The 14,428-nt window shown below is 49.2% G+C and overlaps 1 protein-coding gene across 2 annotated transcripts in view; it reads right to left on the minus strand.

Moving 5' to 3' along the window:
* Positions 1–14,428, minus strand: part of SDK1 (sidekick cell adhesion molecule 1) — a 563,777-nt gene that overhangs the window by 59,034 nt on the left and 490,315 nt on the right. For both annotated transcript variants that reach the window (XM_063143659.1, XM_063143658.1), the window contains exons 34-35: positions 13,816–13,875; positions 10,287–10,388 (exon numbers count right to left, since the gene is read on the minus strand). In XM_063143659.1, coding sequence (XP_062999729.1) covers positions 10,287–10,388; positions 13,816–13,875 — 162 coding nt within the window. The remainder of the gene's footprint in view (positions 1–10,286; positions 10,389–13,815; positions 13,876–14,428) is intronic.

The raw sequence follows: 14,428 nt of genomic DNA on the forward strand, positions 1-14,428 counted from the left end.
AGAGTCATTTCTGCTTTGCACCGTAACATCCTGACCTTAAAACCAGCCAACCTGCCTTTCTGCATTTCACTTAGTGTAGCATACAGAGGCATATTGCTTCCCTTTCCTAATGCAGGGTGTAGGAACCCCCAGGAATGCAAGCATTGCATTAAAAAGCAGCTCTAAAGAACCAGCCCATGTGCACATTTCATCTATAACAACTATCCAGCTCTGAGGAGTCAAATACTCGGTGAGGTGCAACCTCATTTATCCAAAATGCCCATGACTGTCCAACATTTCTGGGTAATTCAAAGTCTGGCTATGGAGCTTTCATATCTACTGGCAGTTGAAAATGCTACAGTGGGAGGCAGAAAACCTGCCATTACTACTGGCTCGTGGCCGTTGCTGCGGTTTAGTAACCGGTGTGTCGCCATCTTTCTTCACTTCAATGCACAGGCACGGTCAGGTGGCGTTTATAATGCATCGCATTCCCTAGCAAACAGATCCATCTTTGCACAGCCTCGGGCAGCCCTTCGTTTGCTACGGCAAAGACGTCAAGCAAAGTCACGCAACTCTGGACAAATTGGGTGGGATAGCTAATACCCTGGAAGACAGAAACAAACTTCAAAGTGATCTTGATAGGCTGGAGTGCTGGGCTGAAAACAACAGAATGAAATTTAATAGGGATAAATGCCAAGTTCTACATTTAGGGAATAGAAACCAATTGCACAGTTACAAGATGGGGGACACTTGGCTCAGCAATACTACAAATGAGAAAGATCTTGGAATTGTTGTAGATCACAAGCTGAATATGAGCCAACAGTGCGATATGGCTGCAAGAAAGGCAAATGCTATTTTGGGCTGCATTAATAGAAGTATAGCTTCCAAATCACGTGAGGTACTGGTTCCTCTCTATTCGGCCCTGGTTAGGCCTCATCTAGAGTATTGCGTCCAGTTCTGGGCTCCACAATTCAAGAAGGATACAGACAAGCTGGAGTGTGTTCAGAAGAGGGCAACCAGGATGATCAGAGGTCTAGAAACAAAGCCCTATGAAGAGAGACTGAAAGAACTGGGCATGTTTAGCCTGGAGAAGAGAAGATTGAGGGGAGACATGATAGCACTCTTCAAATACTTAAAAGGTTGTCACACAGAGGAGGGCCAGGATCTCTTCTCGATCCTCCCAGAGTGCAGGACACGGAATAACGGGCTCAAGTTAAAGGAAGCCAGATTCCGGCTGGACATCAGGAAAAACTTCCTGACTGTTAGAGCAGTGTGACAATGGAATCAGCTACCTAGGGAGGTTGTGGGCTCTCCCACACTAGAGGCATTCAAGAGGCAGCTGGACAACCATCTGTCAGGGATGCTTTAGGGTGGATTCCTGCATTGAGCAGGGGGTTGGACTCGATGGCCTTGTAGGCCCCTTCCAACTCTGCTATTCTATGATTCTATGATTCTATGAAATTGTGCGCGCCCGGTCTGAGTCAAGCCACGGATGGTGGCACCCAAGGCGCAGCCCCTGCCGTGGGGCACCCCAGGGGTGGTTACCAGGGGGAGGGCCCCAGAGAGTCTCGCCTGGTTGCCAGCCCTGACGACTTTCCAGGCCCAAGCGAAGGCCCTTTTATTTTGCCAGACCTTTTATGCTTTCCTTGTTCGAATGGATATGGTTTTTATGTTGCTTTTATAGATGCGTTGCTTTGCGCTTAACTTCTTTTATTTCAATATTTTGCTGCAAGCTGCTCTGATAAATGCACCGGAAGGGTGGGTGGGGGTATGAATCTGAATAAGCCAAACCAGAGCAACGTCCTCCGTCTCTGTCCATCAGTTTCTGGCACGCTGCCTCCAAAGCACGTCCACTGTTGAACGCTCAGTTTCTCTAGTAATGGCCTGCTTCACACGGCACATCAATAAATGGCCACCCACACAGGGCCACCTCGCCACTTGCTTTTAGCTCCCTGAGTGTCTGTTAAGATCTGTGCGATGCCCGCATGATCAGGGAATGCGCCTCAAGTCTCGGAAAGGAGGTCAGAATGCAGCTACGCTCCTAATCATATTATACCTTCTCATTGAATTACTCTTGATTATAGGCCTAATTGGGGTTTTTGTTGTTGTTGTTTAAGTAAAGAGATGATACTTTTCTTGATCGTTGCTAATTTCCTTTGACAGACAGACAGAGTTCGTTTCTCATCGCCACTAGGGGGAGCTAAAGGCGCTGCAAACTCCAGCTCCCGTCACGTCTTCCTGTGAAATCGACGGGAAATTAGCGTACAATTGTTCTATTAAACTGCAGCAGAACATGCATTTCAGATTGCTAGTTTTCTGCCCTTTCCCCTTTTTGCCCTTCCTAATGAAAGCCTCTTTCTGTTGCCTCTTCATTTCCGACCCTCTCGTCGACAGAGCCAAGGCTGTAGGATAGGACTGAAAACTATTACAAAGACGAAAGCAGTGCTCAAACACGATTTTAGACTGTATGTTCGCAAAGCAGGGTGTCAGCGCCCACATCTTGCAGGGGGAAGTTTGCCCCCGACCCTGCTGTGTCCCAGAGTGCAAGCTCATTGGCTTCGTCTGAGAAAATGCGACGTGAGTCATTCAGAACCAAGCTTTTTCCCTGCACAGTAGCTGCACAGACCCACCCTGTCTTCCATCTCTGGGTCTCACTAGAGTGTGACAAAGAGACAGAACCCAGGAACTGGCTTTTAAACATATGACAACGATCCTACAGCTGGTCTGGTCTGGTCGGAGAATTTACAAGTGTGCGAGGGGGCGTGTGTGTATGTGTGTGTGTGAGTTTGGACCCCACTTTGGTCCTGTTTCTTCCCAAACCATAGAACTATAAACTACAATGGTGTGTCAGGGTCTAGCTAGTATGGGTGGAAGACACCTGGAGGGAATCTACACGTCGTACTGAAGGCGCTTACGTGTGCCTCCAGTGCGTCCTCAAAATGATGGTGTAGACGGAGAAAGAAGAGACGGAGGAAGAGGCGGTGGAGGCGGCGGCTGGGGAACCGGCCGCGTCCTCGCCGCCGCCGCCTCCCCGCCGGCCTCCTGCTGCCGGGGTAAGAGCCACCCGGGTTGGAGAGCTCGGCTTCTGAGCTCTCCGACCTGGGTGGCTCTTACCCCGGCAGCAGGAGGCTGGCGGGGAGGCGGCAGCAGCGAGGACATGACCAGTTCCCCAGCCTCCTCCTCCACCGCCTCTTCCTCCGTCTCTTCTTTCTCCGTCTACACCCTCGTTTTGAGGACACACTGGAGGCGCACACAAGCGCCTTCAGTACGACATGTAGATTCCCTCCTGGTCTTGAAGGGTGCATACGTGCCCCATAGATTTTGTTAATCGGGAGTTTGTTTGCTGCATTTTTCTGGTGGAAAGACAGGACAGAAATAGCTACGGCAGGGAGAAGGCTAGAAGCTACCACTTCTCCGGGCAGAGTATTACTGTGATGAGAAACGCTGTGCCTGCCAAAGTGTGACATCCTCCCCTGCAACTGCCATAGGCCCAGAAACCATGAGTGGGTCTGAGCACAGAGGCCAACGGAGCCAAGTCTGCGATGCCGAATGTCGTGACGCCATGGCTCTGAGGCACCAAGTCACGGAGGGAGATTCCCTACATGATGCTGAGAAAGCTCGCCTCCTGCCTGCAAACTGCTGGGCTTTGTCGAGCCATGTTGATGGAACATCACTGCAAGGGGAGGGTAGACCAATGGGACTTAGAGAGGGCGCGCTTTTTTCTTCTTAGTGTAAGCGCAAGGCTCCTTCCAACTTCCACATGCTAAAACAAGGCGCTTTGCTGAGAGTTAAACAAGGAGCCGCCGCCGCCACGCCACGCAACACACTGAGTCATACGGAGAACTGCTTATGAGTAATATTAACAGCTTAATGAGCTGTTAATGAGGCGCTCAGTCAGCTGCTTCAACTTGCAGTATGATGAAACCGGAGGAAATTATCTCTCTGCATTTTCTGCCTTACCGAGGGAGAATTAAGGGCGGCAGATAAACCTATTCGACATACATCTCAATTTGGACATCTTTCCCCCCTCGGCGTATCATTTTAAGATTGGATTCCCCATGTGGAAGACCCAGTTGCTCTGGGAGTAGAAAGCAGAGGTTTCGTTTTTGATTCTAAACTCTGCCGTCCCCTCTACCCACCGCTTCAGCTTGGTTCCTTCCCACTTCTGATGCTGGACTGCGGCCTCCAGAGACCTGCAGGAATGTCACTTTGAAATGTTGGCATCAGGACATCTTTCCCCAAAGGAGTAAAGTTGCAGCCGGGCCCACCTTGCTACGATCATGACCTCGCCAACGGAGCCATTGCTTCCGTGCGCCTTCTTGAAAGATGATAATGCGTGAAGCCTCACCTTCAACTGGACTGAAAACCAAAAGCCAACCAAAGCGCAGCAAGTTCAGAGATCGAAGAAAGAAAGGCTTCGTCTTGGATTATTTCGTTATTTCTCGCCTCGCCCAACTCTGTTCTACAGATCACACACAGAGAGAAAACTAGCACATCCAGAGAAATAACACAAGGTGCAGGGTGTGTAAAAAAGCACAAACTGTCAACAGACCAAAATACACAACCCCCCCCCCCCCCACACACACACAAAGGAATGATCTCCAAATGATATACGGCCTCAATATCCATGGAAGAGGCGTGAGATACAAATGTATGAATAAATAGTATTTTAAAGAAGCGCAGCATCTTTAGATATCTTTTCCTTTATCTGGGTTTTGGTAGCGGACTGGGGCAGCGCCCCTGTCTCTTGCGTGGCTACGATCCGCTGAGATTGCGCACTGGAACACATAGCAAGTCACGTCGTCAGCACGACTTGTCAAACGCCGGCAGTATTTGGCTTTCGCACAGAACTCAGAATATGTTTGGCAACAAGCAGTATCAAAGCAGCCACTGCTTGACAGGGGGTGGGCGCAGTCCTGCTCCGACATGGGCTTCCATGGGATTTAAGCAGCCCGACTGCGGGCAGCATTTGCAGCCAAGACGAGTTGCTGGGCAGCTGGGATAGGGATTGAGAGCGACAGCTAAGGGACAGTGGGAAGTGCAGGGCGTAGATGGACCCGTGGTTGAAAGCCTTCCTGAAAACCCCCATTGATTTCAAGAATTGCCATCCCGTTCTTCTTCCACGAAGGTTTACTACAAAAACGGAGAGGTATTCAGAAAGCAGAATTCTGTGCTGGATTGAAAAGGGTCTATACTGAGCAGAGGGACTGAACATCCAGAGCACAAAATACAGTCAGCTTGATCAGGATCAAAACTGAACAGGTGCTTAAAATGCAGCCTTCCCTCTTATCTTACCTAGGCTCGCTTCCCCAAGCCAGTTTCCAACCATTCCTCTTCGTCAGAAATTGCGCGTGCTCCATTGCCGGCATGTGTCCTCGGAGGACCTTCTTCTCATTTGGTGCTTGCCTGTTAAACCTGGACACTCACGCGCACCCCCCCACACACACACCCCAACAAAATAATAACAATCGAGGGCCGTTTGTCCTGCTGCAGCTGTCAGGAGAGCGGAGCCTTCTGGGATGTGTAACCGATGTTTCAGACACAGGTGGGAAAACAGCTGATGGAAAATAATAGGTTCAGCCATTCCCGGGGACATATGTGGTAGGAACCAGCAGGGAAGCGGTGGGAAATAATTAAAGTTAACTGTAGGAAAACAGATTTGCTTTGGGCTTTTTTGGAACATGACCAAAGAAGCAAATTCACGGCCTGGAGAAGGGACAGAGAGCAGCTTCCCTCTTGCCTAGGGAGAAAAATGAAAGAGCACAAGACTGCAGGCCAGCTTTTGCAAAAGAAAGTGAGACAGACAGGCACGGGAATCAAAGGAGGAGGCCCCGTTCCTCAGAGCCGCTCTCTTCCTGTGCCCATTATTGAAGATGCCATCACAGCGCATTATAATTCCTTTAAAAAATTAAAGTGGAGCGGGGCGGGGAGGAAAGTGTGGGTAGATCTATTTCCCAGCTCCCCTGAAGTGTGAAGGATGTCAGTGTCATCATCAGTTACAATGATACGTGTCACTCTCGCCGTCTCCTTCAGGCCAGAGGATTTATCGCTTTTTTTGTCGAAAGCGAGGCTGCTCTCTCGCGCGTTTCACCTCCCTCTTTCACCTTACACAAACACACCTCCTTCAAAGATGATGCATTCCAATATATTCCCACCAAAGGAGCTTTGCAGGACAGCGAAGGACCAGCCAAGTGCGGGACCTTGTTAGCGTCGGGTTTGCGCTGCCGTCTTCTTGTTTTATAGCTTCATCCCACGTACCTGTTTTCCTTGAATTATCCCCTACAGCATTTAGCTGTCATTGTTGTTGTTAGCTAAATCACACCCCGGGCGGCAGCGCTCCTAAGATCCTTTGCATACCAGGAAATGGGTTTAAGGGGGGAAATGTAAAAAATCAACGGATGACCCAATCCGATTCAAATTTGGTATGCTTAGAGCTCTCCTTAAAATCTATCACTGTGCCAATTTTGATGTCTCTATCTTTAAAACTTACACCGATGTAAGCATTTGTTTAATTTATCTTTAAACATGTCAAATCATACTCCTACGCCCCCAGTGGCCGCTCGGAAAACAACAAATGATTCGCTCAAAAACTACTAGCAAAATACCTCGATTCTTTTCCCTTTATAGCACAATTAAAGCAGGATGCATGGGAGTGCTTCACAGTCAAAGCAGATGATAAACTGGAAAACTTCGGAGTCCTTTGCACGCAATTCGCAGTGACTGCACAGTATAATGCTGGTGTGATAAAGCTCTTAGTCGCCCTCCTCAATGAGAAGTCAGTGAGCCCCACGCCTGCAAGCTCCTTTGAATGGCCGCACCCGAGCCGTCTCCCTCAGGGAGCCACAAGCCAATGCACGTGGCGGGCCGGGGGCTCCATCCCGTCGAGGCGGAAGGCTCCCTTGGGAAGCAAACGGGAGTACGGACCTGGAATGATTCCTGCACCCAAGCCATGGCAGGGTGTGTGCCACTTTCCTCCTCAAAGCCACCGATTTGCTGAGCTGTTGAAAGGATTGCACAGAGCAGAAAGGACGGGGACTGTCAACAGCATCGCGCGGCAACCTCCAGCTTTTCGGAGGCTTTTCACGCTCGTGTTATTTGCTGAGCCGGGACACGAGAAGCCTCTTTGAGGCTCCTGCCGGTCTCGCGCGTGTTGAAGCAGGCCTGGCTAAGAGGCGTGCAGGACGGGCGTTTTCTTCCGCCTTGTTGTTTGAGGCTCTGGGGTCCCCGTTCACACGGGCAGCCTCCCTTGCAGATGGCCACCTGCGCTGGGTGGAGGCAGCTGCCCGTGACAGGCCCACACAGAGTGAATCGGTGCCCCGCAGACATACCACGCCATCACAAGCATCACACTAGAGGTCCTGTTCCCTTTGCCTTCCGCCCACCCATCCCTGAAACGGGGCCCCAGAGCACTTCTCCGGAATTGAATTCGGCCCCTCTTCACCCCTGCTTTAGAGGCTTCTTAGGCGCGGGCGGGGGCAGGGGGTTGTCTTGAAACTGAGACTCCGGCAGCAAATCTCAGGTAGAGGATTGACACTGCGCCGCTGTGCCACTCAGACTCTGGCCAGAGACGATACTGCTGCTCTTCTATCCTGCTAGACCAGGTGATCTGAGGAGCCAATGGGGGCCTGCCTGGCTCTATATCATGATTGATCCAGGCGTGGCTCCACAGTCTGAGCAACCTCTCCTGGAGAGAAGCCGCACAACAGACTTAGTGTGCCATGGCTTGGCTTGGCCTTCCTTCCTTCCTTCCTTGTCCGTGTGCTCTGAAACTTGACTACCAGCCCACGTCATCTGCCTCTCTGTCTGCCTCCACTGGAACTGGGCTCCCAGACAGCCCTGGATGCCGCAGCCTGACCCTGAGCTTGGCTGAGGTGTGACGAGTTCCTGCAGGAATCCCTCATTGACCTGTCATCTGCCTCTGTTGCAGGAGTATTCTGAGGAAGACAGGATTGAGTAGGTGAAAACCACAGTCCTCAAAGGGAAACTCCCAAGCAACATTGAAGAGGCGTCTCTCTCTCCGTGTAAACATGTATACATTCAAACACACACACATACATCCTTGCAAGGATCCCAGCACGGCTAACAGCCCATATAGCAACACCATGGACTTCATAATTCTAAAATTGCAAATGCACAATTACATACTATAGAACCGTCAACGCAAAAGGTAAAGCGCTTGCCTACACCCAAAAGCTTGCACAAATGAATATGTCTTTCAAATGACAACAGCATAGGGGACAACCAAATCTCTATCAGAAGGAATTCCACGCTTGGAATGCCACCACCAAGAAGGCTCTGCGACATGTGGAAACCTCCCCACTCCTGGGTGGTGGTGGTGTGTCACTACAAGCAAAGCCTCCCTGGCCAATCTTAAATTCCGGGTTGGTTGATACTGGGGAAGGCAGTCCTTGGCAATTGTATGAACTAGGAACTAGTAGCATATATATGCAAAGCTGATCATTGCTCAACATAGGCAGAGTGATATCTCTGTCGTCATCTTTTTATTTATTTATTTTTGCAGGTGGAAGGCAGGCCAGCAACCATACTGATGACGCCTCAACAGTAAGCCCTGCTCCAAAGCACTCTGGGAAAACACAGCTGCCCTGATTAACTTATGGAGTTTTAGGAAAAGATAACAGAACATTACAGCGATGTTTGAAATGAAAAGGTCAGGAAGAGCTAATAGCTTGTCCAAGGCCCAAGACATCTTGAATTTAATGAAACTGTAATGAAAAAAAAATGCTAGAATTTGAAATGAAACCTTTGCATATTAAATATGAAATATCACAGCGACAGAGGTGAAAGCAGAATGAGTTGTACTAGCTGGGAGCACAGGTCAAATCTCACGCAGGGACCCTCTCTCATTAATGTGGGGTGGGGGTGGAGTAACGTGTGAGAACCAGCATGATGGGGAGCTATGTCGGACCGGACTGGGGTTGCAAAACAGGGAGATGATCGAGTACCCGGAAGGCCCCATTATATCCCAGACAGACGGCATTCTTCTTGGAGTGTCGGATGTTGTCTAGGTCTGATCCAGGGCTTCAATTACCAGGGAGGTGGAGCAGAAGGGACGGCTGTGAAACCACCATCCCATTTTAGGATCAACCAAACTGGAGACCATCCCAAATGCCCAATGGAGTAAAGAGACGAAATCGTTGGATGTTGAAAAAAAATTGTCGTTGAGTTTGGCTGCTTCCCTTGGTTCTCCCACCCCCTGACCTCATTCCATTTCTTTCTGCGGAGTCCAACTCAGTTGGTAGCAAGTTGGGCAAGCTTCCTGATTCCCCATCCTTTTCAAAATCTGCGCAAATTACTGCTGAAATTTGCGCAAAGTCGCGCATTCATTCCGACGCTAGCTTGAGCTCTGTCGATTGCATAAATCCATTTGTGGAAGTTATTCATTCATGTATACATTACATTGTTCTCCTACTCTCCCTCCCAAAAGCTCAAGCTAGAGTACTTCCCCCTCCCCCACACCCCTTTATTATGAACTTCGCAACAGCCTGCGAGGCAAATGAAGCTGAGAGATGGTGGCAGACCCAATATTATCACTGTCATGTTTTTTCGGTAAACATTTTTTCACTGGCTTTATTTTATCTTTTAATGGATGGATATGGATTTCCAATTAACATGAGTTGAATAAAGTGTACCGCGGTATCTCATTCGAGAAATCCCTTAGTCGCAGGCTCTTGGCTTGTATTTCTGCGTTGCAGAGCTTTTGGTTAGCATGGATTTGAAACTGGATCTCCCTGGTCCGGGTCCAGCTTTCGGGCTTCTATACTGCAATGGCTCCCACAACTCTGTTTGGGGTGTGGGTGTGTGGAACTTGACGGGTTTTCCTTGGTTTGGTCCCCTAAACTTCATTCCATTTTCCGTTGCAGAGCCTGACTCAGTTTGTAGCAGGTTGTGCGACTTCTTGGATTTCCCATGTTTTCTTAACTTGTGCAAATTATGGCTGAAATTTGCGCAAATCTGTGTAATTTGCACAACCGGTGGCTGAAAACGTGTGGGAATTGCACGACTTTTGCACTCATTTTGGCTGCGATTTGTGGAAATTGTGTACATTTGCAACGAGGTCAGCTGCAATTTGCAGAAATTATGCAAATTTGCGCAAATTTCAGCAGCAATTTGTGGAAATTCCATAACCCTGCACAAAATTCCTCTACAAAGTTAAGTTTTAGCATAGAGGATCCTACTGGCATGTACAGGATTAGAAGGCCTTTGAATTCTCACCACCTTACAGCTTCTGCAGGGGGATTTCTTCATGCCTGCTTTATAAGATTTCACAGCAGCCAAAGTTTACCTACCCGCTTCACCAACAAAGACCTCCACGGGAGCGCTGGCAGGGCTCTCTCCAACGATGTTATAGGCTGTCATTACAACTTCATACCTCTTGTACTTCTTCAGCTCTGGAAATGTAAATAATTGGCTTAGCATCTAGCGTCATCTTTAACGTTGCATTTAAAGGTCCTCGAAAGACCAAAGGAAAAGGTGGCTAAAGTGAAAAGCATCCAGGTTGCATTTATTGTGATAGTCCGGAGGCAGTTGCAGCTGCAGGAAGAACAATCATTTCGCTTTTGTACCTCTTTAACTATTGGACTTCCCCCCAAAGAACACTGGGGATGGTGATTTAGTGAAGAGGTTGACAACGCCCTGGCAGAACTACAATTCCCAGACTTCTTTGGGCAACTAAAACAATCAGATGGTTGGAGCACCTTCCCTGCAAGGGAAGACTAAAGGATCCTTCCCATACCTGGCGCCCTCTAGACATTTTTGACTGCAATTCTCACCATTCCCAGCCCAGCTGGGAATGATGGGAATTGGAGTCCAGCACACCTATAGGATGTTGGGCTGGGGTTAGGGTAAACTCTCTTATCTGGTTCTCTCTCCTCCTTTTTTGTGCTTAAGAAAAAAGGGTGACTAAAGGGAAGTATGATGGAAGTTCACAAAATTGCACACTGCACGGTCTGCGGAAAGTGGGCAGAGACGAGTTTATATAACGCTGGATCTCAGGCTCTGCTGATGGTTCAGGACAGACCAAAGAAGTTCCTTCTTCTCACAGCACATCACTCACTTATGGAATTTCCTGCCTGCAAGATGTGCTGGCCACCAGCTTTAAAAGGGGGGGGGGAGGTGTTAGACAAACCCATGGGAGGAAGGGGATGTCTGCCAGGAGCTCTTCGCCAAAAGAGCTAAATGGAACCTCCATGTTCAGAGGCAGTTTACCACTGGATAACCTTCGTTGGGGAGAAAGTACAGCGAGAAGCACGTTGGAAGTTGGATGACCGCCTACCGGAGATGCTAGAGTAGCGGGCTTCCAGCTGACCTTTGAGGTCCTTTCCAGCTCTATGATCTCTGGAGGCATCTGCTTGGCTAGTGTCAAAAACAAGATGCCGGACTAGACAGATCCATGGTCTAATAGCCATCCCTGTTCATTAGGAGGCCCCCATCCTAACCATGCTTGCTATGTTGCACTCACAACAGAATCCATCATAACCCGTCCCCAGAGGGAGTTGCGCCAAGGGCAATTGTCAGTGAGCAAGACGTGAGCTTGGAAACACAAGAGTCCTGTTTTGGGGATGTGGGTGGCGGTGGTGGAGGGTGAGATTTCCTTTCCCCATGGCCATCGCAGCTTGAACGCTGCTGAACACACAAAACCGAGGACAGCGTTTGAAATCACCAGCATTGCATTTGGCCATTGGGCAACCGTCATCAGCGAAAACGCAGTTACTAACGTTGACAGATGCGAGGAGGCAGCAGGAAGAAATAGGGCAGAATGCAAGCCGGGGGGGTGGGGTGGGGGTGGGGAGAACAGCTTCAGTGTAATTAATAACCGAAACCATGACAGGAAGGAGGAGCCCGTTTGCGTCCGTTCCATCCCAGAGGATACTTGCATTTCTAGGATTTGCATATTCAGATTAGGCCACCTAACTTACAGAGAATATTGATCGTCTGGGTTTGGGGGGCGGGGAACCGGCAAAATACTTTCCGGCAGCTGGGCTGGAAATATCACAAAATTGTGCAGCCACCACTTGGAGGTTCTTTACTTGCAAATCAGTTTGCCTGCTATATTCGAGCTACCTGTTCAGCTCCAGCAAGACTGCGGTTCACGGCAAGCCATTATCCAAGGCAGGGTTCCATGTGATTGATAATGAGCCCTTCTAATTTCAGATTTCCTGAAGTATATTTACAAGTATTCTTCCCACGTCTCTGAGTCAGAGATCAGCGTGTTGCCTGCCCGTTTCAGGGAGACGGACAGCTGACAGTATCTGATTTACTGCTTAAAGTCTGCCAGTGTAATAAATAAAACTTTCTGATATATTGCTGGAAAACCGACGTTTTTATGGGAATTCGAAACCGCTGCTGGTTCATACACAAGAACGTTTGTTTTTGGTTTTGCTCTTGCAAGGGATATGATAGATTTCCAAGCAGACGTGCCGGGAAAGGACACTGTGCCGTGCTGTGGCATCTCGGCCCGTTGGGGGGTGTTGGAGCGAGGTTTAGGGATCGGAACACATTGCCTGGTGGAATGAGCTGGAAGTAGTAGTGGTGAATTATAAAGGGGGGGGGTGAGGATAAGAGCACAGCACACACACACACACCCAAAAGCCAGCATAGCCCCCAGGAGGACAAGGCAGCTAGCTTGAACTCAGAAGATTGGGAGAGGGAAAGCCGACACACTCATTCAGGGCCTCCTATGCTCAAAGATGGCCCAGCAACAATTGTTTCACGTTTCATGGACTCCCGGCCCCCTGTGCTGCAGGTATAGGGCGTCACGGTGCCAACTTGCACCACCCAGCAGGGGTAACCTTCAGCCTTAGGTAGACCACTGGGAACTAAGACGGTTTAAGATGTTGCCTCCCGGTTTTGTAAATTGCCGTGTTTCACCGATTTTAAAAGTTTGATTGAGTTTGATGGTGGCAATTTTTGTTTGTCACTGCAAACTTGCTTGAGGACTTTGTTGTTGTTGCTGTTTTGGTGAAAAGGCGTGATAGAAAGAAGGAGGAGCAGCATGGATTTGGTTTCTACCTGGCCCATTGAGCACTGAAGTGGGAGCGTCGGAAGGTCTTGTGCGGATATCACAAGGCTTAGCGGCGACTCAGAACGTGTCTGACACATTCAGCACCCAGTATTTTTAGCCCCCATTCTTACCGGAGGCTAAAAATTGACAGAGGCCCAAGTAGAGCAGTAATGCGGAGAAAGAAGCAGAGAAGCAGAATATGTGTGGTCAAATCCCTTTGGTGAGCACGAATGGGGCAGACCTTCTCAGCTTTCCTCCACGGCTGGATGGAAAGCCAGCTTTAGCAGAATCATCCTCACCAGAAAGCAGCTGCGGTTTAACTGTCTAACCCTATTTCATTCATTTCCAGCAGGGAACATTTCTGAGCCGTATGCAAACCTTCTCCAGGCCCTTTCTAATTTAGCTCCTAGTAGGACGGCCGCTCGGACATTCTCAGCGTTCAGACAAAAGAAATAATGATGTGGCTGAGCTAAACAAAACCATCTGATGGCTGGGGAAATCTGAACGTAACAAATCTGAACACATTTTGCCATCGGGCCTACCCATCTGTACGAGTCGACATGGCTCCGACAGTTACAGCACATTTTGCTTGGGAAAAAAAAACGAAGACGAGAAAAGAAAAGAGAATGATCTCTTTCTATTGCCGTTGTTTGATGAATTGAAAAACAATATAAGCAGATGTGAAATGGGGGAAGCAGAACCATTAACGGAAGGCTTTTTCCTTGACCCGGTGGGGTGGGGTGGGGGAAAGGGTACGGGAGCTTCCATATACTCAAGCATGAAAAAGAGCTGCATCGGAAGACGTGCGGACTTACGTGTTAATTCATACGTCGTTAATACAGAGCTGCTGTTCACTGTCTTGAAGCTGCTTTGGGCTATTCAAGGTAAGCAAAGCAGAAAGTTGTTAGAGTGCAAAGAAAACAGTGATGGCAAGCGATGTGCAGCGCAGGTGTCAGGGAGGGATGCGGGGCCCGCACAAGCGGCTTTAAGCGTCAGGACTGCACCTTGGCGGACAATAAAAGCCCTGTTGCTTTCCAGATCATGTGCCGAAAGATCCTCTGTCACGAGGACCTGCCTGGCCTCCTTGCCACATAGAGAAATCATTCCAAGCCCAATTCAAGGTGATCGTTTTAACCTATAAAGCCTTATACGGCTTGGGACCACCATACCTGATGGAACGCCTCTCCCGACATGAACCTACCCGTACACTGCGCTCCACATCGAAGGTCCTCCTCCGAGTGCCTACTCCGAGGGAAGCTCGGAGGATGGCAGCGAGGGAGAGGGCCTTTTCAGTGGTGGCCCCCAGACTGTGGAACAATCTCCCCGATGAGGCTCGCCTGGCGCCCACATTATCATCTTTTTGGCGCCAGGTCAAGACTTTCCTCTTCTCCCAGGCAGTTAACAACATGTGCTGAGTTTGTTTGTTTT

Source organism: Elgaria multicarinata, chromosome 17 (assembly GCF_023053635.1).
Source record: "Elgaria multicarinata webbii isolate HBS135686 ecotype San Diego chromosome 17, rElgMul1.1.pri, whole genome shotgun sequence".
Classification (NCBI taxonomy): Eukaryota; Metazoa; Chordata; class Lepidosauria; order Squamata; family Anguidae; genus Elgaria; species Elgaria multicarinata.